This window comes from Leuresthes tenuis, unplaced genomic scaffold, assembly GCF_036924035.1.
Source record: "Leuresthes tenuis unplaced genomic scaffold, fLeuTen1.0.hap1 SCAF_21, whole genome shotgun sequence".
In the NCBI taxonomy this organism is placed as follows: domain Eukaryota; kingdom Metazoa; phylum Chordata; class Actinopteri; order Atheriniformes; family Atherinopsidae; genus Leuresthes; species Leuresthes tenuis.
The window spans coordinates 23,812,006-23,835,471 of record NW_027325375.1 but is presented as its reverse complement, the minus strand read 5'-3'; the positions used below and the strand labels follow the sequence as shown (position 1 = coordinate 23,835,471).

At 38.4% G+C, this 23,466-nt stretch overlaps 2 protein-coding genes across 4 annotated transcripts in view; one reads left to right on the top strand and one right to left on the bottom strand.

Moving 5' to 3' along the window:
- Window positions 1-374: 374 nt before the first annotated feature.
- On the bottom strand, window positions 375-6,636 carry nherf4b (NHERF family PDZ scaffold protein 4b). 3 transcript variants are annotated; one of them, XM_072374855.1, is made up of 11 exons: window positions 6,568-6,636; window positions 4,366-4,381; window positions 3,582-3,646; window positions 3,284-3,495; window positions 2,994-3,198; window positions 2,763-2,899; window positions 2,418-2,622; window positions 2,135-2,331; window positions 1,779-1,988; window positions 1,428-1,643; window positions 375-1,297 (listed from the first exon to the last, which is right to left on the bottom strand). In XM_072374855.1, exons 1-11 carry the CDS (start codon window positions 6,581-6,583, stop codon window positions 1,262-1,264), a joined length of 1,515 nt encoding a protein of 504 aa, XP_072230956.1. In that variant the 5' UTR covers window positions 6,584-6,636; the 3' UTR covers window positions 375-1,261. The 3 variants fall into 3 exon arrangements, with proteins under 3 accessions (XP_072230956.1, XP_072230954.1, XP_072230955.1); XM_072374853.1 differs by having other exon boundaries at window positions 375-1,300; window positions 6,568-6,635; XM_072374854.1 differs by lacking the exon at window positions 4,366-4,381 and having other exon boundaries at window positions 375-1,300; window positions 6,568-6,614.
- A 4,876-nt stretch (window positions 6,637-11,512) lies between these two features.
- The window catches only part of cltca (clathrin, heavy chain a (Hc)), a 29,905-nt gene continuing 17,951 nt past the window's right edge, over window positions 11,513-23,466 (top strand). Inside the window, exons 1-2 of the mRNA XM_072375497.1 lie at window positions 11,513-11,827; window positions 20,861-21,068. Of these exons, the coding sequence (XP_072231598.1) occupies window positions 11,786-11,827; window positions 20,861-21,068 (250 nt within the window). The 5' untranslated portion in view covers window positions 11,513-11,785. The remainder of the gene's footprint in view (window positions 11,828-20,860; window positions 21,069-23,466) is intronic.

Below are 23,466 nucleotides of genomic sequence, written 5' to 3'. Positions count from 1 at the left end.
ATTTAGACTGGACTAAACACATAAAAAAGGTTTATCCAAAGGAACCTGTTTCTTTTTGTGAAAAAGTGGGAAAAGGGTCAAACAATCTGGAGCCATCATTTCGTACTTTGATAAAAAAAAAAAAAAATCTCTATAACATGATTAATATACTTTATTCACAAATTATTGAACACTTTCATTCTCAGAGCACATGAGCAGAATATGCAACTAAATACGTCTGCTTTGAGGTCTTGTGTCTATGTGGAAACACCAGAGTGTGCCAGAGCTGAATATCTCTGTCTGCACGGTGTTAGAAAAGCTGCAAACACTCAGTCTAATCATGAAATTCCTCAGATCCTGTAAAGATAATTAACTGGAACCCTACTTAGAGAAACGGCAATAAAAGTGCAGTTTATTGAATGTATGTCATATCAGTATCATAACAGGTTTGGTCAGACAAAGAAAAACATTTTGGGCTGTGGTTTCATACATTTTGACAACCCATTAACACTACTGTGCTCATCGCTGCTTTCAGAATGATCTAAAATCATCAGTCCAGGCTCTTATAAAGTTTGTACACGTTTATTTTCTCTGTTCTTATTCCATTTAGTCTATTAAACTCTTAAGATTAAGCTTAAAAGTTGATATATCAGATGAAAAAATCATTTCAAGCAGCATCAAACATTTCATACATCATCTTTATACAACTTATCTTTATACAACCACAGGAAACACAATGAACATTTTATAATATCTGAACTAGTGTGTAGGTGCTTTGGATCATTCTCAACATATTACAGCACTTCCCCTACATGCCCTTTATTGGAGGATGGAAGTTCTGAACGTGTTTTTTCATTCACACAGTCATTATTTTCCTTTCATTCAACCACTCAGTTTGTAGTGATTAGGGCTGTTTTAAAATCAGAGCATTGTTAATTTCAATTATATTTGCTGCATTGGAATTGTTGTATTTCATCCAACTGAGGTGGAAGTGTTGTAATTGAATGGTAGAGTAAAAGTACTCTTAGTCTATAATACTGAACACAATGGCATTGTCAGACCAACACAAACACACTACATTGCTTCAGTTCTTGAAATCAGATTAGTTTTTAGCTTATTGTATCTGTTTTCTTGTCTGGGTTCCCTCTCATTCCCTGGTATTGGACTTAAATGGTAAAACATCACCATTAGATAAGTTTTTTGCTTGTTCAGATCAGTTTGGAGTCTACTCAGTAGTCACATGTTGCCAGGGAAGATCTTCAGGATTCAGTATCGCTGCTGCTCACAAAACTGATATTTCGTAGTTGTCTTCTTCCTCCTGCTGAGATAGACACAAGAACATGTGGTAAATATGGTCCACTCTGATAAACTGAGAAAATGGGCTATTTAGTATTGTATAAGTTATATATGATATTTATAATATATTTAATGTTTAATACTTCTTTCACCTCTCGTTCTGTGACATCAGTGGTTGGTGTATCAGTCTTTTTCATTTTGTCGTAGCTTGTCTGATCCATTAGTAGTAAAGAAAGAAAATCTCCCCCTTTATTCACAAGCAAAATGATTTCCTCCAGATATTTCTGCTCCACATTTTGTCCATTGACTTCTATCACTACTTCTCCCACAACTAGCCCGGCATTCTGCGCAGGACCACCAGAAGCTACCTACAGGGGTGAAATAAGCAAACAGCAAAATAAGCAAACAAGACATACCAACACATCTGGCAAAAAGTGAAATGTGTGCTCCTTTTTTTTGTGTGTGTGTGTTTTGTGAGAGCACACAATATTTTTCATCCCCACCTTACTGATGAAAGCCCCAGGACTCTGTGGGTCACAACCGAAGTTAAAACCAAAGGCCACAGGGCCTTTGTGAAAAGCACAAAGTCTGGGACTGCTCAAGTCATTCTTTTCTTTTGGTGATGACTGAACCTGTGTAGAGGCTGGCACATTGTACTCCATTTCTTTCTCAGCAGCATCATCATCACAAAAGAGAAGAGGAGATAGACCCAGCTGCAGTCAGAAAACAAAGGAAAGAAACCATAAAAACGTAAGCAAATAAATGAAATATGTTTACAATGGGGGCACCGTTCCAGGCATCTACATTTATTAAAATAACGTGTTCTGGAAAAGATTGAAAGATTGTAAGGGACATCTACCTGGGTGTAAAACTCCAGTCCTGCAGCAGTGATGGTGGTGAGGGAGACTTGTTGTCCACTAAGTCTCACTCTGTCCACAATTTCGTCATGCTTCAGTGACTCCACTGACTCGCCATTGACCTCCAGCAGGATCTCTCCATCCTGCATACCAGCCCTTTCTGCTGGACTGTCTCTGTTCACCTCACGCAGAACATGATCTATTAATCAAAAGTGTCACAAATATAAATCAAACTAAAACAATGAATGTTTATATTTGAGTTTGTGCTATTTTGTGTCTTCTCACATGTGCGCCCTGATGGTGTCTTTTCTAGACGAAGGAGAAAGCCGTAGCCCTCAGGCCCAGAGATCAGGTGGAGCTTTCTGGCTCTAAAAGGCAGTTTGTGCGGAACAGCCATGGCGGGAAGGATGGGGATCCTCTTTTGCACGTATATGTTCTCACTCTCACTGTCTATCACAAGGATGGTGATGTGATTGCCGCATTTTTTCATCTTAAACAAAACAGAAATTATCATTGCCACACGTTATCAGTCAAAAATTTCATACCCTTTTTAGATTTCATTCATTTGATCGTTGCATCATTATCATTTGCCACAGCATTTATACACCATCTGAATATGATCATACAAACCATTCTGCTGAGTGCAGAGTGTGTGAGATGGGACACCATTGCTCCATTCATCCACACCAGCCGATCTCCCTTACACACCCCTGCCTTTTCAGCTGCACCTCCTGTCACCAGGCTCACGGAGAAGCGACCTTTCTCCCCTACAGAGCAGACACAGAAGGAGCATCTGAGTACTACTGTACTGACTTCAACCTAACAAACATCTAATCTTGAAGATTAGAGGAGATGCGTTACCTTCCAACGGTGTAAAGTTGATGCCCAGACCTGAGACAGGATCTCTTGTGATGTGGCACAATCTGGGTGGTTTACAACCTTCTTCATTGTAGGCTCTAACCAGGCCCCGAAGGTCCTTTCCTTGGGACACAGCCCGCTCATACTGCTCCCCATCCAATACTAGCAAGCATAACTGGTGCCCACTTTGCTTAATTTTCCTAGCCACCTGATTCACACATTGGGAAACACAGCACATTCTGTTAAAATCCCGTAAGTAGTCAAGAGTTACATCTGGAGGAAAGTCATCTTACCTCAATGTGAGAAACATCATCGACATAGCTGTTGTTGACCTCCAAGAGTCTGTCTCCATCTTGAAGGCCACTTTGCTCTGCTATCCCCCCAGACACCACATTTCTGATCACATGTCCATGGCGATCCTTCTCCACCCGTAGGTTAAAGCCATAAGACTCCCCTTCCTCTCGTTTCAGAACAGACAGGCGTGGCCTGGGTGTCGACACGGAGTCTGAATGAGAAGAAGTAGGAAAGTGCTGTCACATAGAGCAGGCTTTCCTCATGCCATATTATGAATTGCTTATGCATGCAGGATACCTGCACTGTCTGTGATAACCATCACCGGGTTGTCTATTCCCTCTTTTGGATTAAATGTAAATTTCCTTGAGGAAGAAAAATCAAAGACATTTGACTTTAGTTGCAAACATTCTCCTTCAGTCAAATCATAGGTCCTGAAATCAAACAAGTTCTAAAGAAATATTCCATATTTTCCAGTCTACTGAGCAAAAAATTAAACATTACTCTCCAAGCATTGCTATATTGATTTCTAAATGTTTAGAAAATAGAATTACTGTATAATGAATGAATTATTTACATTAGTTATAATTAAGTTACAGTTTTAAGTGTTCTTTTATTGCATAAACACCTAAAAAATCTGTATTGATCTTTGTACAGTAGGCCTTATCTTTGGCTCAAAGTCGAAGTCTATGTTCCAAAAGTCAACATGCAATAGAAAGTTTAATACAGTGTTTTTTAAAATTCTATCAATATGTTTAGGCATTTAGCAGACGCTTTTATCCAAAGCAACTTACAGGTAGGAAGGTCTTGCCTAAGGAGCCCTAATGGAGGTATTGGTTCTTGTCATGCATGTTGCTACCAGGAGTGGGGTTTGAAACTACATGGGCATTTGCCCATTGGATCTTAAGTCCAACAACTTAACCACTCGGCCATCCTGGTATATATAGAATGCTTTTATTGCATTAAAAAGACTTCTCTGACTGATAATCACATTTCGTGACAAAAGCATTTAAAAAATCAGTAGAACAATAAAAGTATTTCAAATTCCATATGCGCTGATGCAAACAACAAAATGCTGACTTACTCTGTTAAACTGATGACTTCCAGCACACCATGAAAAACAGATAACACATGAGGTGAATGACTTTGGCAGCATATAATTCACACTGTGAAAGTCCTTATCAACACAGATCTACACATTTACAATTCTATGCAATACAGTTTCCATGGTAATTTTCAATCTGTTTGTAAAATTTACATCGCATACCAACACTGAACACACATGACTGTTCATTTTCACATTATGGCATTATGACATTATTAACTGGAACTTACAGCTCTTGTTCTGTCTACTTAACTGTGACACCTCAGCTTAACAGCCAGAGTGCTATCAGAGCCTTGGATGACACATCTGCTTGAGTTTAACTATCAGCTGAGACACCATAAAACAGGGTTTGACTTTATTTGATTATCTTTAGTCTTTGTCCCCTTTAAACAGGAGAGGAATAACAAAACATAGGAACCGTTAAAGTTATAATGTGTGCATGACAGGATTTTTTATGTGAATCAGCATCTGTTTCTAAGTCTACTTTGAGTCCCAAAATCAGATCAAACTATTGCATCAGGACACTTTGAACTCTGAGAGAAATGCACAGGGCTTTTCCCACTATTGCACATCTGAGCCATAGGTCACCTTTCAAGCAAAAGTGTAATTGTTGTTGTTTTCCATGCTTTCTGTTATATTTCACAACTATTTGAGTGTGAAACAATCTTTGGGTTTAAATTAATTCATATTACATTCAAAGGACCTGAGTGTTAATATATATGGTATTTATGATAGTAAAAGACATTCTTTATCTATTCTGCTCATCATTTTGTCTGTTTATGTAATATTGTCCCTTGGGAATTTTCTATTTTATGGTTTTAAAGAAGATGATACAGGAGAGTCAGAAAAGAGGTAGCCAGGAAATGTGTGGGCAGAGAGTGTATAACCTGTTGCAAAAGTCGCTGGTCAGGGAGTAGAACTACAGAAGTGGAACAATTCTCTGGAATCCATCTCAGCCATTAGGCAACCACAACACCCCGGTAGATTATGCTATTTTACACAATGTCTCTAATTCTGCCTATTCTAGCCACAGACAACTTAGAGTAACACTATAAAATGAAAGCTAGATTTATGCTGTTCCTCAGAAACAGAGGTATACATTACAAAAATACACGTGTTGATGTTCTTTTTAATACCTTTCAGGTATTGCACCAAATTTTGTGGCATCTGAGCGAAGAGAAACAACCTTCATATGAGCTGTGTGATGAAGCCATTTGTATTTATTTTTTTACCCAGGATGTCATATTATAGGCATATTGCTGAGCTCCATAGATTCCATTTACTGATCTATCCAAGGCTTCATCACTGTACTTGGCTATAACCACAAAACCCTTTTTATAACATAAAGTTAGTTGGTTTTCCTCATCTGAAAGAAAGTCTGTTTTTACTCATTGACCCTTTTTCAGAAAATGTGTAATTTTTGCTGTCTTTAAGTTATCGCTGTAATGAAATAGCAAGAACAAGTATCCCTACCTACCCACAGGTGCCATTAGGAGATATGAAAATGTTTTCATTGGTCACACTGAGTCCTCACTGTCTACTAATCTGTAACACTTCTTATCGGTGCAGTCCAACATGTCATTAACACAAAGTCCTTGCTTCTCTGGCACGGAATAATAGAAAAAAACAAACTGTTATGATAAATGATGAATGAACAAGGCAATGCTCAAAACATTTGCCCTCAGCAGAAATCCAGCTCTCACAGCACATGTCGCTCTCTGCAGGCACCTCTGAAGAGCTAATGGGTTATTGTTTGCTTTCCCCCCATAAACCTTCTTTTTAATACTCTAGGACACAGGCACATGTATGGACAGAGTGCTATAGACAGCTTAGCTGACTCTGTGTAAAGCTATGATTAAGTATTTGTACTCTATAAACATTTGACTGCTGAATTATGGACAGTTTTAGTGTTCTTAACCTTTTTAACATCACTGAATCTTCACACAATCAAGCCATTTGAATTCATTATTTTGTTAGCTTCATTCACTGCTTTCATTGCCATTGTTTAGCCAACTGTGCAGCTGCCACTCTTCATCAAAACCACAAGAAAGACAACAAAAAAATAAGTTCTAAATGCTGTAAAACATTATCAAATAAGCTGACTTAAAAGAAATGGGTGAGGCTTACAATACGATATACCTGAAAAACTTACGAAACTACAAAAAGGCTTGAATGTCTCACCTTCGTTTGAGCTCATGTTGTTTCTTACCCATCAGATCAGCGAAACACACGGAGAGGTGGAATTGTGGGAGTGCTGTATGCGCAGAGACACCTCCCCATGAGGGATACCAGGGTTAATGTTTAATCTCTTGTCTAATATTGTGAGCCCACGTACCTATCTGTGACTCTGTGTTGCACTGCTCTGTGGACTGTAACACTGAACAAGATTCCCACCTTAAAAGTCATTATATAATTTCCTTTTAAATAGTGTTTCCACAAGGGTTGCAACCATCTATATACATATATGTGTGTGTGTGTGTGTATCACTGTATACAGGAGCAATCAATACGACTTCTGGGACCTACCATCAGGGTCAAAGCCAAACCTTGACAGGTCACACAGACGAGTGACCTATTGATGTAAAAACACAGTTAACTGAGTGTGAAAACAAATTATTGTGGATGGTTTCACTCTGTATACACTGCATTCAACATGTCAACTGAAATATAGAGTAACAGTGACAGATTAATGTTTATGTATATTTTAAACCTGACCACAATTGTTTCATAAACCTAACTTAGTAGTTTGTGATGCTATAACTCAACCAAACTGTGAGAGTGACTAAAAGTAATACAAGGAGGTAAAAAGATAGCTCATCTGGTGAAGCAGGCGCCTCGTGTAGGAAAACTGTTCAGATTCAAGTCCCATCCTGAGGCCCTTTAAAAAGCTTGGCAGTGGAAAGTAGCTCTCCCGTGCTCAAACTTGACTTTTGTAGATTTCTGGGAAATGACTTTAACAAGACACCTTGAGCATGAGAGCAGATTTAAGGTAAATATACAGGATGGAAGCAAATATCACTGGACATTGTAGTCGACCACTCACTTTTCATAACCATCTGTTACCTGTACGTAGTGATCTAAACTCTGACAGCTTGCCCGAAAATACAGATGAAAGGAGATTAAAAAAAGATGAAGAGTTTTCAAAACATTAAGACAGAACACCAGCGCTCTCTCTTCCACACACATGTATATTGCTTGCCCTCTCACCAAATTGTGTTCAAAAGATTTCCAAGGAAAGAGAAAATGAAGAGATGTTTTGACACAGTTATGGCATTTCAGTTGAAGCATTGCAAGGAATTGTAACTATTGACTGGAACATTGTGAGGTCGTGTTACTGATAAAACATCTTTGTGAAAGAGATACAGTCAACGCAGTGAAGTTCCTGTTAGCTGAGCACTCATTTTATTCATGAACAAGCGCTCTCAGTCAATAGAAAAGTTTGCCAAAATTCATTACTGATTGTTTAATAAAGGAAAGTTTTGGGTTTTTTTTATTGGTTAGGTATTTTCCCCTCACTCACTGTAAATCACTCTCTGCTGCAGTTAAAAGTTCTCATTAAATTATGTCAGTTCATATGATTTGGAGTGGGTAAATGCACACTAGTTCAGAATATTGTCTTGCTCAATGCATGTCAGAGCAGGTAGGAGTTTCACCAAGGATGTGACGCTTTAGATTTAAGGAAAAGCTCGCTTGTATCCCAGACAAAATAGATGTACTTCTACAGAAGCAGACTGGTAATGCCACTCACTGCTCGACAAAAGTAAGTATTCAGTTGCTTTTATCAGTAAATGCTTTTTGCATGTGTTTGCCTGCAAAGCAATAAAAATGGTGAGCCTTGGGTGTAGACATCAAATCAAAAGCTCTGGTGGTATGGAAGCTTGACCAAATTATTCTACATGATATTATAATGAAGATTGTCATGTTTTAGGAGCTTTTCTTGTTTTCTAATAAAAGTAATCAATGTTCATATCCTTCTCACTGTGTTTTTAAACTGTCAGAAAACAATATTTTTTTTGAATACCTGACCAGATAGAAGGGTCCTTGCACATTAAATTACACTATAATTGAGCCGTCAAACTTTATTTTACCATGTTCAAGACTCTTTAACAAGTTAAAAAGGTATTCCAAGTTGACAGTTGTTCTTCGAGGCCTCACTAAAGCATCAGTCCACTAGATGGCAACAAACTCCAAAAAGAATATTGTCATCAGTCAAAGAGCTGATATACTTTTTAATTACATTGCATGTGATTTCAATTAATAATTACAAAACAGTATGTCAGTATCCATAAGAAGACAAGTCAATCACAAGCCCGGAACGTTTGGGATCATTTGTTGTAAAAACAGGCATGACCTCCCTATTGTTGATCTGTGACTGTGAGAAGTTCACTGTTTAGATCTGTAATTCAGCATTATATGAAATGTACTGCCTTCTTTAGGGTAACTTTTGTAAGCAATGGCAAACTTACCTTCTGTCTGCTTCAAAGGAGCAAAGGCCCACACGGAGTCAATTAGTAACTTCACTTGAACTAGTGTTCAAAGGTTAGGCTATATGCCACATGTGACTAAAGACTATTTGTAAAAAGGAAACAGAATATAACCAGTCAAGAGGATTTGCAAAAGCTTATGTGCTCTTAACCCCAGATATGTAGTACTGCCATTTTCATATAACAGAGATGGGGGGATTAATTTCATCCTGATGAATAATCAACAAAAAATTAACAGAGAGAGTAGACATATATAGTATGATTCTCTGAACCTCTGCAGAAGGACATCAAGAGGAGAAGGAATGGGAAGGAAACTGAGAAAGCAAAGGACCCAGTGGGGTTTTTAAATCCTGGCTTTGAATCCCACTGTCAGTCCCACTCAGTCATCCCTGATGGGATCCTCCCAGCCACAGGAAGACATAGCTCCCATCTGTTCTCAAATCCTTGCCAAAGCACTAGAGTGTACTAGCGGTCAAAAATCTGTAAAAGACACAATTAATTTGTTGTAAACTTCACTCAATGTGTTTCACATATTTGAATTCAAAGCATGGCTGCTATTCTGTTGATCTCACCTGACTCTGCAGTAAACCAAGGTGGGACATCCCCATCTCTGTTTACTGCTGTTCTAGAATCTTAATAGAAAGACGAGGGCATAGAATACAAAACTATCAGCATTCTCCCTCGTTTTGCACGAAAGCTGAAGCTAAGTCCAGCCACAGCTGGCCAGTGTGGCAGTCGGAAGGCCACTTATTTAAGTGCACATTGCTTCTCAGTGAGTGTCTGTGTCTGGTGTTTCCTGAGTCTGTGAATCCATAGCAACATCAGCTTAAATGGGCTATAGAAGGTAGCCTTCATGGCCCTGTGCCTCTCAAAAGCTAGATAATTTGACAGAAGCTTATATCCATTATACACATATATCTTTATCTAAACCTCTTTATATATACATATATGTATATATATATGTAAGTGTGTGTGTATATATATTTCCCTTGCAAACATTTGATCAATGTTCTTGACACTATGTTTAAATTAGCTTCATTCGTGGATAATAAATCAACAATAGGCTGGATGCATCGGGACACTTCCAGCCTGTGTGAATGATCTTCTTGATCTTGGAGCAGATGTTGTGAAAGTTATTGTTTCATAGATTATTTATGCCCTAATGCACAAGATAGTTTATCCAACAATGCAAAAACACTTGTTTGCACTGTTACCTGTAACAATTTCAGGTACAACACGGTTAATTAATTTCAGGTTTAGTGTCTAAACTTGTTTTCTTTAATGTACAGAACTGGCTTAGAGAACTCGTCATGTTGTTCATCAGATATTGATACAAAACACTGTGTAAAAATCAGTATTCTGGTTGATACTTATCTGACACTCTCTGAAACTGTTACATAATCAGACGTTCCTCTCTGGCACAAAGATGCTATTTAATGAGGGCTGTATAATCTAAAGTTTTTTGCTTTATAGTCTTTCTGTATCAAAATGTTTAAAGATCTTAAACATTGCTTTTCCCGGACTTTGTGGTGTGTAGTTGACAAATACCATGTACTCATCTTCCTGCAGCCTGTCTTTCATCACATGCCATAAGTGCTGGCTCAACAAAATGAGATCTCTGCCTAAGGGTCCTGGTATTCATTTTTACATTGAGCAATAAGGTTACATCCGCTGCCACCAGAAATTGTGGATGTAAAAAAGGGAAATGAATACTGGAAGGCACTCCCAACTAAACACATTTTGCATGGTTCTGTTCAAACAGTCAAATTCTGCTTAGAGGTTTTGATAAAGACAACTTTATGTATTTTATCTGGGTAAGCTGGCTGCCTTCCACAATCCAAAAACATGCATGTTTGGCAAGCTGGTGATTCTGAATTCAACGTAGGTATGAGTGTTAGCGTGCATTGTTCTTCTTTTGTCTCAGTGTTGGCCCTGGTATGGATTGACTCTCACCAGATGGCAGCTATAGGAGGCTTCAGCACCATGACCCTGGGAAGGTTAAAACAGGTATAGCAAGAAAATGAATGCATGAATAGTATCATGTAATGTATTTGTTTTTGTTCAGACTGTTTAAGAGACTGTCTATTGCCATGCAAATTAATGTATGAACTGGATTGGTTGTCAGGTAGTTTTAGCATATATCATGAACTCATGTCCAGGTAATGTGTGAGACAGTATCAGTCAAAAGTTTGGACACTCTCTTCCAAATATTTTGAATGAGAGGATGTGTCCAAACCTTTGACTGGTAGTGTGTATATATGCATAAAAAGTATGATGAAGCTGCAGTTAACGTTATATTGAATTAATCAATTAATTAATCTAGCTTGGGTTCAGAGTGATCTGATTGGCTGTGAGGAACAAGTGTACAACCTCTGTATAATGCGTAGGAATGACGTTAATTTACAAAGACGAATGATGTGGCAAAAATCAAAGGGCGAATAGAAAGAAGTAGTTCCACTTCTACATTTGTTCTCATATATTTATATGTTTAAGTCCAGCGTCGGTGCTAGATATTTAAACAAGATATAAAACAATTTGTATATTCCAAAGAAATAACAATTTAATCAGATATTATGTACTTTCTTAAGAGGTGTAGATGCGTATTCATCCGCCTTACTGAGTGCACTTCCATTTCCGGGATTTTTCTCTGGTGACCAACCTCCATCGCCATTGCAGGTCCAGGGAGTCGGTGTAGTGGCAGACAGTAATTAGCCTGGGGAAGTACTCAAGTAAACAGTGAAGGAACAATTTAAAAAGTACCATAACGCCGACAACATTTTTAAAACACAGCTTGAAATTTATTCATAATTGGACTTTAATTTAAAGGCTCCCTGGCTGTCCGGCTAGGACCTGAGAGAAGCAGCCGTAGTTTGTTAGCATTGGAAGAAACCGGAGGAGAGTGACAGAGGAACCGCCATGGCTCAGATCCTACCTATTCGCTTTCAGGAGCACTTGCAGGTATGTGGATAAATGAATTGCTAAGTTGTTTGGTAAAGTTTGTCTTCCAGTCTCAAACATTTAAACATACGCTGTTGCTATAGAGAGTTTCTTAAGAGAAGTATGAGATTGCTAACAAGCTAAGTTAGCTTTTGCGAGCCATGCTAACTAGCTTGACAGGGTGGATGACGTTTATCTTAGCTAACATCTAGCCTGCTGGCTAACACTTTGACTAGCCACCCTCGTTCCCCACTTAAATAAAGAAACTCTGACATTTTAAAGTAGAGTTAATTTAAGCAATTTAGTGACGTTGCAATTAAAAAATATTTAAAATTTTCTAAAGTTTGATCGTCCTTGACTTTTTGAAAAAAAAAAAGTGTTCGTCTTTTCTGAGTACATACAGCTGAGGTTGTCACTAATCTTCACTTTCAATAATGTGTTGAGCATAAATTTTAGGTTTATAGATGTTAAATCTATTATATATCACTCGTACCAACTTCTTTACAAAACCCACCAATGCATACAAGCTGACAGCCACTTATAAAGTGAGATTAATAACACCATTATGGTGAATTTATTTATATGTATGCATCGTCCTTCTTCTCTGGAAGTGATTTTTTTTTCGACCCTGGGAGCACGTCACGTTGGCTGGTTGTAGAAATGGTCATGTGGTGTGTCAGATAACTATCCATCAACCCATGCTCAAAGACTTTGCTTAAGTTGGCTGAGGATCAAGCACTCACTGAACATGACATCTTGCTGTATTACTTTGTTTTTAATCAATGAGTCTAATTATTATCTTAACTTGTCTCAATAAAGCTGCTATCACATCTTACATATAATCTGTCGTCCTTCCTTGTGAGGCCACATGTACTACCTTGATGGGTTTTTTTCTTAGTTTAAATGACCACTCCTGCACCATAACCCCATTAAACTGCTTGTTGGTCAGGTTGAAGACGCAGGATGCCTATTTTTGAACTGCTAGATTTCTAGATGTAGCAAATCACACAGAATAATTTTTGATGTTTTAGTTAGACTTGGAATCTGAGGCTTTTTTCTAAACTATTTACTTGTGAGTCAGGCTGTTGTTTTTGTATGTCCAGTTTTTCATTTGTTTCCAATAGCTTCAGCCTTACATTTCAGCAAAGATAGTTGAATGTAGTCTACACATTAATCCATAAGCAGAGGTCAGGGTTGGTACTGTTGAAGTCAGACAAACGTTCTTGTCATTTAAGAGTGGCTCTGTGATAGTGCTGCAGATTTGATGTTTGAACCGAAGGATCTTGATCTTATTGCTGCTCTCCACAAATTAGGATCAAATTACACATGCAAGGAGCAGTGGTTTATTGTCCCATTTCAAAGCAGGTGGACACTGCAAGTTTTGTCCAGCTTTTGTTTGCTTTTAATGATAAAACTGAACAGATGTGTAACATTGTCTCAGAAAATAACCGCAGTCACAGCAAAGTGCATATTATTATGCAAGTTAATGTGACGGCAGTCCATGAGTTAATATGTGGGCCTATCACAAGAGATTGTATGGAGGCTGAAATTTACAAAGCTGAGCGAAGACCGTTTGTGCTCACAATTATAATGAAATTATTATGGACTCCTTTGTTAAGGCCCTTTGATTGCAGAAGTGGGAGTGAGCAAAGAACAACACAAAGATGGTGATTTACAGTGTGATTATGCATTGACATTGAACTGTTTAATTCTCATGTAAAGGAAAGACTTGTGCAATACCATGTATTTACATATTTACCAGAAAATTAATCCATGCCTAACTTTTGAATTTAACATTAATTTCAGATCAAAGAAACATACATTTTCACGTTCAACTGCGAATATTTTAGTTATTGCTGTTGCAGCCAGGCTGTGACTTGAGTTTGCTTTCCCTGATAGTGTCAATTTCACATCATCATTTCACAACACCATTGTGTGACTAATAAACTCCCAAGAGATCTCAAACGACCATCACTAATGCATGACTTGCATATGCTGCTTCATACATGTTTCACAACATACATCAGTTGAGCAGATCATGAAGGAAAATGGAATTGGAGAATATAAACTAACGCTTGTATCGGCATTGATTGCCTATTGTAACATTTAAACAGCTAATTTTTTATTGTTTTTTTAGCCACAATTAGATGTTTTTGAAGATGGCAGGAAGCAAGTTCTGCCTCCTCAATTACTAAAGTAGTCACATGATCTTATAGAGCCCATCCTGATATCAGCTCACAGGTTCTGCTTTGGCTCTGTTGTGATTTTAAACACATGCAGGCTCAGCAAAGTAGGTTCAGATAAACTTGAATACAGAAATACAGAATACAGTTTGTTGCACCGGTAACTCATTGGTATGGTGCATGTTTTTTATTTCTTAATCTAGTGTAGAGAGATAATGTAGAGTCAGCAAAAAGTGTGATTCTTGTTCTTTCCTCTATCTCCTGTTTCCTCCTTTTACTCTCGCTCAACCTCTGCAACTATGTGCTCTCTGTCATCCGTTCAACTTGCAGGGTTGGCATTTTTATATATCAACCATTTATATAGTGTAGTGTTGACTGCAGTTAAATCAGCTTAATTGCACCTGTGTCATTTCAAATGTCTACATCAGTTGGTGGTCGGGATGATTATTGTTAGGATTTATTTGATTGCTGTTTATATTGTAGCATCAGTGTACAGCACTATATGGTCACAAAACACCACTGAACACATTGATGATGTGGTACAGCTAAACATGGGACAAAACAGTTTGACATTAAATGAAATTAGAATAACTTGTGTGAAACAACTGAGTGTTAGCTGAACAGAGATGCAAACCACTGTCAACGTAAAACTAGCGTTTACTTGATTTGGCTGTGGGAAATCTTAAAGAACGGCCCTTAAATTCACTTTATGTAATGGCAACATGGTAGCCCTCCTGTGTTGACAAAAGCTTAACTGTAACTAATATTTACTAAACAGACCTTGGCAAGCCAAGTTTCCTTTCTGGTGCAATAAGAGACACTGTTGATGATTTCTGGAAACCATTGATTGTGTGTTCATCAGCACTGGTCTCGCGTACAAAACCATAATTACACGATGAGCTCAATTTACTTGTGCTTGCATGGATGTTTCTAACTATATACAGTAATTTGGTGTGTTTTCAATTTTATAATAATTTATTTATGCAAAACAGGCAGGAAAAAACTGAAGAGGACCAAATTATTTTACTTATATTATACTATAGTATTATACTTCCTTTATTGAATTTATTTGTCTGATATGGAAACCCCTCATTTCAGTATTAAAGTAAAGCAACCACACTTAACCCGAGAGTGCAGATAAGTGGATAAAAGTGTAACTGGTCATGAGAGTCATGCAGATTAAATGTTTGGCTTGCTAGTCACACCATCATTAAATGCATTTAGTGAAGATTTATTTACAGTTGGTGTTTCATAGAGTATCCAGCCTGTTTCTCCTGGTAGTTTATAGTGCTATGCTATTGAAATCTCATGTTGCACTTTGAACTATGCTAGTAAATGACCAGCTGATAACTCGTGACAGGCTGGTGAGGATGCTGATCTGCTGAACATTTGACTTTATGCTGCGCTGTCTAAATGTAAGATAACGTGGAGAAAAAGGAAACTGCATTCTCACCACCACCTCAGCAATAACTGGTTTGGAGTAGAGATGGACGAGCTGTAGAAACACATGCTTTCCTTCCTACTTTCCCCTTGTCTTTATCTTACAGTGAGGGCAGCCCTTTTTGCTCTTCACCCCTGGGCTGGTCACATGTCCCCCACGAGTGGCCCATGGTAGTGGAGGAGTTAGTTCTCAGCAGACCTGTTGTTTCAGTCCCGGAACACAATGGGTCCCTGGTTTCCTGTTGTGGAGCATTGCAATGAACTGCTGCAAGCCTCAGCACATTGCATAGCACATCCTTCCCTGCCCTGCCTTGAACTTTTCATGTGTGGGATATAAATGGGGCTTCTTTTTTTGCTGAGCAAAATTCTGGTATCCTTTTAAAAGAAGAGCTAGGTGGAATAAAACTAAATAGAAACTCGCATGAAGTCATTATAAAGAGTTGAAATGTGCTGGCAGATTCTGTATCTCTCTAAGATTAGCTTGTGACAATTGACTAAATTGTTAGTGGTGACTATTTACATTTCACCTCTGAAAAAACAAAAGTAAAAAGTGATGCACAACACACTCAATTATACATGAATCAGAACTGAAAATAACAAGAAGAAGTTATTTAATGGAAATGATCCAGTTTGACAAAGGTTTCTGGCAACTGTTATTTTTTCATGAAGAATAACGATAGTGATTTTGACAGCAATATCAAATGTATGGCTGATACATTGATGCAGATATGGTATACACTGATGCATACACAAAACTACATATGTTTATTTTATTTTTTTTCTTGATGACATAAAGTCCAAAGAATAATTCCCACCATGTTTTTACACCAAATTTTCTCCATTACTAATATCTATAATGTACCTAAACAGTAAAGCTGTCCTTACCATTTGAGTCTAATGATTATTGAAAAGTGCTTCATTGTGGGCCACTGACTCCTTGAATGCTTCCACACCAGAGCTGTTTGGTCCACTTGAAACGGACCAGAGTAGGTTTCCTCGAATGGTCTGCTTTGTTTGGGCAGGTGTGAAAGCTCATCTGAACACTGGTGTGGACCAAACAAGCGACCTCTGGTTCGGCTAAAAACGCGAGTCTCGTTCCGCTTGCAAGTGAAACCTGGTGCGGTTCGCTTGCAGTCGGAAATGCAAACGGACTATCCAGCGAATCAGAGGGAGAAAGTAGGATGGCTCATATTGGGCAACTTATTGTGAAAAAGCAATTAAGTAAAAAACAGAAACCCCAAGACTGCATAATGGTTTTGTTAATCCATTGTTTGTTTTTGTTGTGAAGAAGCCGGCTGAAGGGGATGGATTTTCATTTCTGGCCCCCGACCAATCAATGAGCCAGGTTTTCTTCTTCCTTGTGTTTTTTGTTTTTTACTTCATGGTCAGTGCTCATTTCAGGCAATACTGCCCCAAAAGAGCAGCTGCTGTAACTGTGTGACATTGTCCAGGCGATTTGGTCTGCTTTCAAAAGTGCAGCATGAAATTTTTCAACATTCCCTGCCCATTCAAACAGGGTCCCCCGTACTATCCTGGTGTGAAAGCATCCTTAACCCCCTACGCTTCCTCCTGAGGAGGGAGACAGTTGGGTATGAAAAGGTTAAGGTTCTGAGAGGTGTTGTTACAAATTTGAAGTTACTGTGACAACCGTTCCAGGAACAAAAATCATCCCAGAGGGAGAAAGACAGATGCAGTATTAAGCAGTTGGTTGAGACGTTTTGGCATATTGGTGTACAATACTATTATATTCCTTTTTTGTACTAGATATATATGGAATGTAGTTCTGCGTTGTGTAACATCACTCATCTCTCGTCTAAGGCCCAGTCTCTCCAACGCTCTTGTTTTGTAACCCTTTTGTTAATCAACCGTTAATGGATTGAGAGGTTTCATCAGAGCTTGTGTCTGCAGCTAGACTAAAAGCACCAGCATCGAGGCCAGGACAGGCTAGACTGGCTGACTAATTGATTTGCCACATTGGTTGTAGCTCCACAGGTTTGACCTGCTTTCACCCAAATTCCTGCTTATTTATGTTAAGGCAGTTTTTGCCCACAGCAGTAGTTTACCATAAAGTTTCCATAGCAAACCGGTCTGCCAGACCAGACTGGCATGGTCAGTCTTCTGCTGTTGCAACATCTGTCTGCGTTTGCTATTCTTTATTTCAAGGCACAGAGGGAACATTTTTTAATGATTAGGCCTTACCGGCCTTTCCTGTCATACAAATGCTTTTTGTTGTGAATTAAACTGCTTCCTGCTGATCGCAGAATAGGTGACAGATGGTAGAGAGAGTGAGAGACGGAGCACATTAATTTGTCTAGAAAGTGTTTTTGTAATAAGAGAGGTCAGGATTCCCCTCCTTCTGTTCCAAACACATGCACATGCTTCAGTCTGGTTTGCTCAGATTAGACAGATGATTAAAAGTCCAACGGTTCAGTCCCACAAACTTGGATCTGATCGCCACTACGAATGACGAGTGATCTCTGAACTTTAATCCATATTCAGCACATGCATTTTAAGGAATTTTAAGTAAACAAAGCTTCCATTCTTGACAATGGCAACAATAAGGGGCTAGAAAACTGTCATTAATTTACTGTATGATGTCACCCTTCATGGAAGTGGGGGTAGGGCACTCCTGTTTAAGATAATTTTTCAGTTCTTTCCTCATAGCTGGTAGTAACATTGTAATGTAATGAAGGCAGAACCAGGTTACACTCTTGTGAAAGAATGTGGGTGGGGCACGGCTGCGGGGAGGGTGTGTCCTGTCATTGATAAAAAGATGTTGAGATTTCGTTGAGCAGTTCTTAGAATTGTGGTTTGTGTTTGCCGATTAGCTCCAAATTGTTGAGAGTGGAGTCTAATTTTTATCATGAGCAGGCCTTAAGATGTCCTTTTGCCAATAATGATGGATAAATAGTTGCTGGCAGGTCCCGCATGCTCTTTGGCAGACATCCAACTTGTGTTCATAAAACAGCCCTTGATGTGTGTATTTTAGGGCCAGAGAGAAGGCTGTTCCGAATGCTTTGACCATTGTCAGGAGAATATACATCCAAATGAGTTGTAGAATGTATATAAAGAAAAAGAGCCTTTGAAATAAATACCTTTTTGCATGATTCTTTATGCATCATTAGGCCTGTTTGTGATGATCATGGTTTTATTTTTGTCACAATAGTCTTCATTTATCTATTTAGAAAATAACTGAGTTAATAGAATTTACTAACTGACCTTAAACTTGCCACCTTTGTAATGACCTCAGACATTTTTATTCATGTTCTTTACATAATTTCTAATAGATGGTGGATGGTTAATTTTTTAAAGTATAAAATTGGACAAAGACATTTATCTCAATTATGTGAATGCTAAATAACGGCTAAAGAAATGTAATAATTGTGACATCCCTATGCATCAGTATTAATTATTATTTGTTATATTGGTCAGAAAATTGCATTGCCCAAGCTCTCCTAACATTACCGTGACTAAAAACAGAACAGTAATGCTATGTGACATGATTCAGATTTACAACCAGCATTGTACAGCCAGGAAGAATTTCAAAAGATTACCACACATCTTTTCATTCTCCCTCTGTAAGGGATGGAGGGCAGAATTGATGGTGCCTCCTTCATTGTTGGCTGATTAGTTGGGCAGGCTGTTTTCCTGTCGGTATCAGACATTAGGCCAAAGTAAAAGAGGCCAGCATTCCTCAAATTATTTGTGTTACCAAAGTGTTTTAATTTTGCTGAGGCAGATTTTACATGCATGCAATTTATCAAGTTGTTTAAGGCTCTTAAGAATTTGAGAAGGTCCTAAAACCTGAAGCTTGCCCAGATGTTTACTTTTGCATGATTTAGTGTGTTTTTTCATCAATATCTGCTGGTGTTTGGTTTCCTGTGAGTTTTGATTAAACTTTTTTTTTTAATGAGTTGCTGTCTGATAATAGCTGTACTTTATCAGTAATCTGTTTTAGGTTCATGGCAAATGTAAGTTGCTTCGGAACAAACGTGCAACTACCTTCCCATTAAACCTAGTTTATCAACGCAGCTCCTGTTCCAGGTTTTTTGCGTTTGGTTGTAATAGTACAACTGTGGTATATTATTGATAGGTTGCAAAAGTAGGGGAAGTTGCAACAGCACAACATGACCTTTGGGAAGTGTTTTTGGTAGTTTCATTTCCTTCTGAATTACATCATTACACCACTGCCTTTAGCAGTTGGCTTGCTAGAAGAGAGAATTTGTATTGAATATTTTTTTTTGTGTATTACTTAAATTTATCATTGTTTATTGGTGCATAGTTTTCATTTTCACCAGAATTTTGACACTCCCGTCAAGTTTGCGGAAATAATGTCATATGGCGCAACTGGTTAAGCTGGCGCCCCACTCACAGAGGCTGTAGTTCCTCAACAAATCCTAGCCTGAGGCTCCCTGCTGCACCTCGTCCCGTCACTCCCACCCACTTTACTGTCCAACAACTGTAAAAACTGAAAAAAAAAAAAAAAAAAAGCCCATGTGGAACGGCAATCAGTTGTGTCTATCCTCAGTAAGTACCGCTGTCAGTAGCCTCTTTCACACATACGTTTGCACCTTATTACACATGCCAAATAGAGTCAGATCAGCCCCGCATCACTGTGTCCTTTCACACATCAAACTGATGTTTCGGAATCAGCGGAGTGACAACGTCAACGTCTGTTAGAGTGGCACTTGATCATGCCAGCTTGATCCGTGAAAGCACACAGGAGGTGAGATTGTTTTGCCCCTGTTACTACCTTCCTTGCTGACACAGGTGTAATAGCAGCAGACAGACCTTGACTCCTGCCTCTGTACTTTCACACACGACTCAAAGACACATCAGTCCCACCATTAAGAAGGCATATGAGAAATGGGCTAGTGTTTAAGCAGCTAGGATGGCCCGTTTCCATCACAGGCAATAAGCCGGTCTGTAGAACCAGCTGGTCTAAAGTGCTGCGGTGGATCTGCAGTTCACCCAGGCTTTATGTTTTTAGGGAGGTGAAATGAATAAAGCACACTTTATTGTTCTATGTCTCGTGGCAAATTTGTCTTCACATCTTTTATATTGTGCCTCATCACCTTTACAAACTGCATCTCATCAAATGTAGGTTCAAAAGGTCAACCGTTAAAAGTTTGTGGTGGTCAGACTGCAGCGAGACTACAGTGTAGTAGTCTGTATGGTTGGAGCTTCCTCTTTTCTTATGCTTTTACAACCTGGCTCTGGATTAGCTCACTACACAACCCAGCTCCCTAAAAGTTGTAACTGCTTTATAGCTTTAAAAAAAAGCTTCTCCAATGGAGATGAAATTTTGGCTGGAAGAATGTGATGTCAGCATTGTTCTCGACTCTTTTTGGACATGATCTCAACTAACCTTTTGCAGCCCGTGTCTATTCAATCTAATGGTGTCCCCTGCCCCCCCCCACATTTGTCCTAGCTCCAAAACCTGGGAATCAATCCAGCCAACATAGGCTTCAGCACTCTAACCATGGAGTCGGATAAGTTCATCTGTGTCCGGGAAAAAGTGGGTGAGCAGACTCAGGTGGTCATCATCGACTTGGCTGACCCCAATACACCTATTCGCAGGCCTATCTCAGCAGACAGCGCCATCATGAATCCAGCCAGCAAGGTCATTGCTCTTAAAGGTATGTCAGTTTATTTGCATCACAGAGATTGTATTTAATTAATCTGATTTAGAGAGAAATGTGTAAGACTACATGATTTTTACTTTAATATTTTTAACTAACTACCTGTTAGGGGCTTGCAGCATTTAATTCTCACATGTTTGTTAAGCAGTTAAGTTAAGTAGTAATATTTGGAATTATTTAAATTTTTCATGTCCACATACATCCAGCTACTTTAGTTTTCTGCTGTGAAATAAATCTTCTCGGCCAGCATGTTTTTCCAGAACATTTGTCTCATAGATATTCAGTATAGCAAATTTTTATTCTGTTGTCCAGCATCCATGATCGCTTTGACTTTTTTTGTTGTTTTGTTTTTGTCTTTTCTATGTTCTTTTTTTTTTTCCTTTACTGCTTTCTTATATGTTTGCAGACGGTGAGTTGAAATTTATAATACTTTTGTGGAAGGCAAATCCTGTTTTAAAGACCAATATTTCTGAGCAAATTGAACTGCTCTTAAATGATTACATGTCATATTGCTGAGTTTATGTGTCAGTTTTGACACAAAGAAAGATCTTTTAGGCTGTAAATGACAAGGTTTTGGGGTTTTTTCCCCACAAATTCTACTTAATTTTTTGGAACTTTTTCCACATCTAGATCATTGGAATTTTCCTTCATAAACAGGATTTCGCTTTCACAACCTTACAGCTTGCTGGCATTCCATCATTTGTATTACATGTATAAGTGATTAAGAACCTGTTTGTGTGGTAATACCATGGGTTTAAAAAAAATAGAAAGAAAAAAATCATTTTTATTCACATTTCTCCATTTGAAATCCATGTGCTCTTCCATCTTTGTGAAGTTGTAATTACACAAATCCTGTTTTTCCTTTGGTCTTCGATCTGGGCTTAATATTTGGTAATTAAGTTTGTAAGTCATGAAAAACTGAAGGCCACTTTTAGCTGTGAGGGAGCAGAGAATAAACGTGCTAATTTGAAATCTCTGGGGATTTTTATGCCATCTGATGGCACTTTAAAGCAGTTTTGATTTGATTTCTAATGCTACTCATGGGATGTCCTGTTATCATAAGTAGTCCCAAATGAGGAGTAAACACAGATTCAAGCTTGTGTGGCTTATTTGTTGGATTGTTAAGTCACAAAGTACATTTACATTTTATAACTATTAAAAATGAGAAAGCACTTACTGTCCTGTAGATGAAAGAACCCACCGGTCATCTGTTTGTGTTCAGCTCTTGGCCTTTTTCCCATTTAACCATTAAAATAACATTATACGAGCCAAAAAGCTTGTACTGTAAACCCTTTTTGAGACTTCCAAGCTAAATTATGTATCCCCGTTCATTTACCATATGCTAGTCATTGTCTTGGAATGTAATGATTTTAAGCAAATGTATTTAATGGGGCTGGCTAAATGTGATTATGGTCAAATTAGGAGAGAGTATTAGGAAGGAGGCCATTGTTGGTGGAGATGATACTGAGTGGTTAGGCAACTTGGCAGATATGCCTTGATGATTTAAACTGGTTCCCTAAACATTACATTAAACATACATGGTAGCTCTTGAATAATTCACATTCATCATCATTATCAACTGCAGATACGAACTGTATAATTTTGGAGAATGATGGGAATAAAGCAACTGAAAGCTTGATACATTGAGAGCTTCAGATCCACGTGGGTTTCGGTTGTAGAGCCTCTCTGTCCTCTGTTTATCCATCGTAATGTCAGCATAGACCCTTTCTCTCTGTTTCCACTCGCTGTCTTTTCTCTTCAGAATAATGTAATGATTCTTGTGTCGACCTTGCCGTGCAACACAGTATGAACCTTAATGTTTTAATTTAACCACGTCGTAAGGAAGGGGGGACAGTATGCATGCACACCTTCGACTCCTAATCACGATTCAGTTAAAAATCCCTTTGCTTGCTCTTTGAAATTTGGCTGCTGCTGCAAGTAGTCCATTTGCCACACCTCTTGTTGTACTTTGATCTCATGGCATAGTGATGGCAAAATGTGCTAACGCAGTTCTCTTTGCTTTTTCTTACATTGTTGAGTATCAAATAATGAACATATAAGAAAGTCACGTCTCCTCTTAATAAAGCTTTAGCTCACTAAATTAACCCCAACTAATAAAACAGAAAATGCAGGTGAGTGAACCTTCTTTTTTAACATTTAGCCTTTGGTTTGCTGTCCAGACATCATAAAACACAGAACTTGACTTTAACTTTAGGTAGTTAAACATAATCATTATGGAAGACATTCTCAGTTCCCCTAGCCTTCAATTAAGCCTCTACAGTTCTGTGTAGCTGTCATCTGCTGGTATGAATGGACTCAGATGCAGATGTGTCTATATTTGTGAGATCTGTGTTTCTTTTCTCCAACCTCTGCTTTGTTTTTCTTCTGTGAAGGC

Excerpts from the sequence above, each read along its gene's own strand:
- nherf4b (XM_072374853.1), bottom strand. Across the intron at positions 1,644-1,778 it reads CTGGGGCTTTCATCAGTAAG|GTAGCTTCTGGTGGTCCTGC; the intron begins GTGGGGATGAAA and ends TCACCCCTGTAG. Across the intron at positions 1,301-1,427 it reads CTGATGTCACAGAACGAGAG|CAGGAGGAAGAAGACAACTA; the intron begins GTGAAAGAAGTA and ends TGTCTATCTCAG.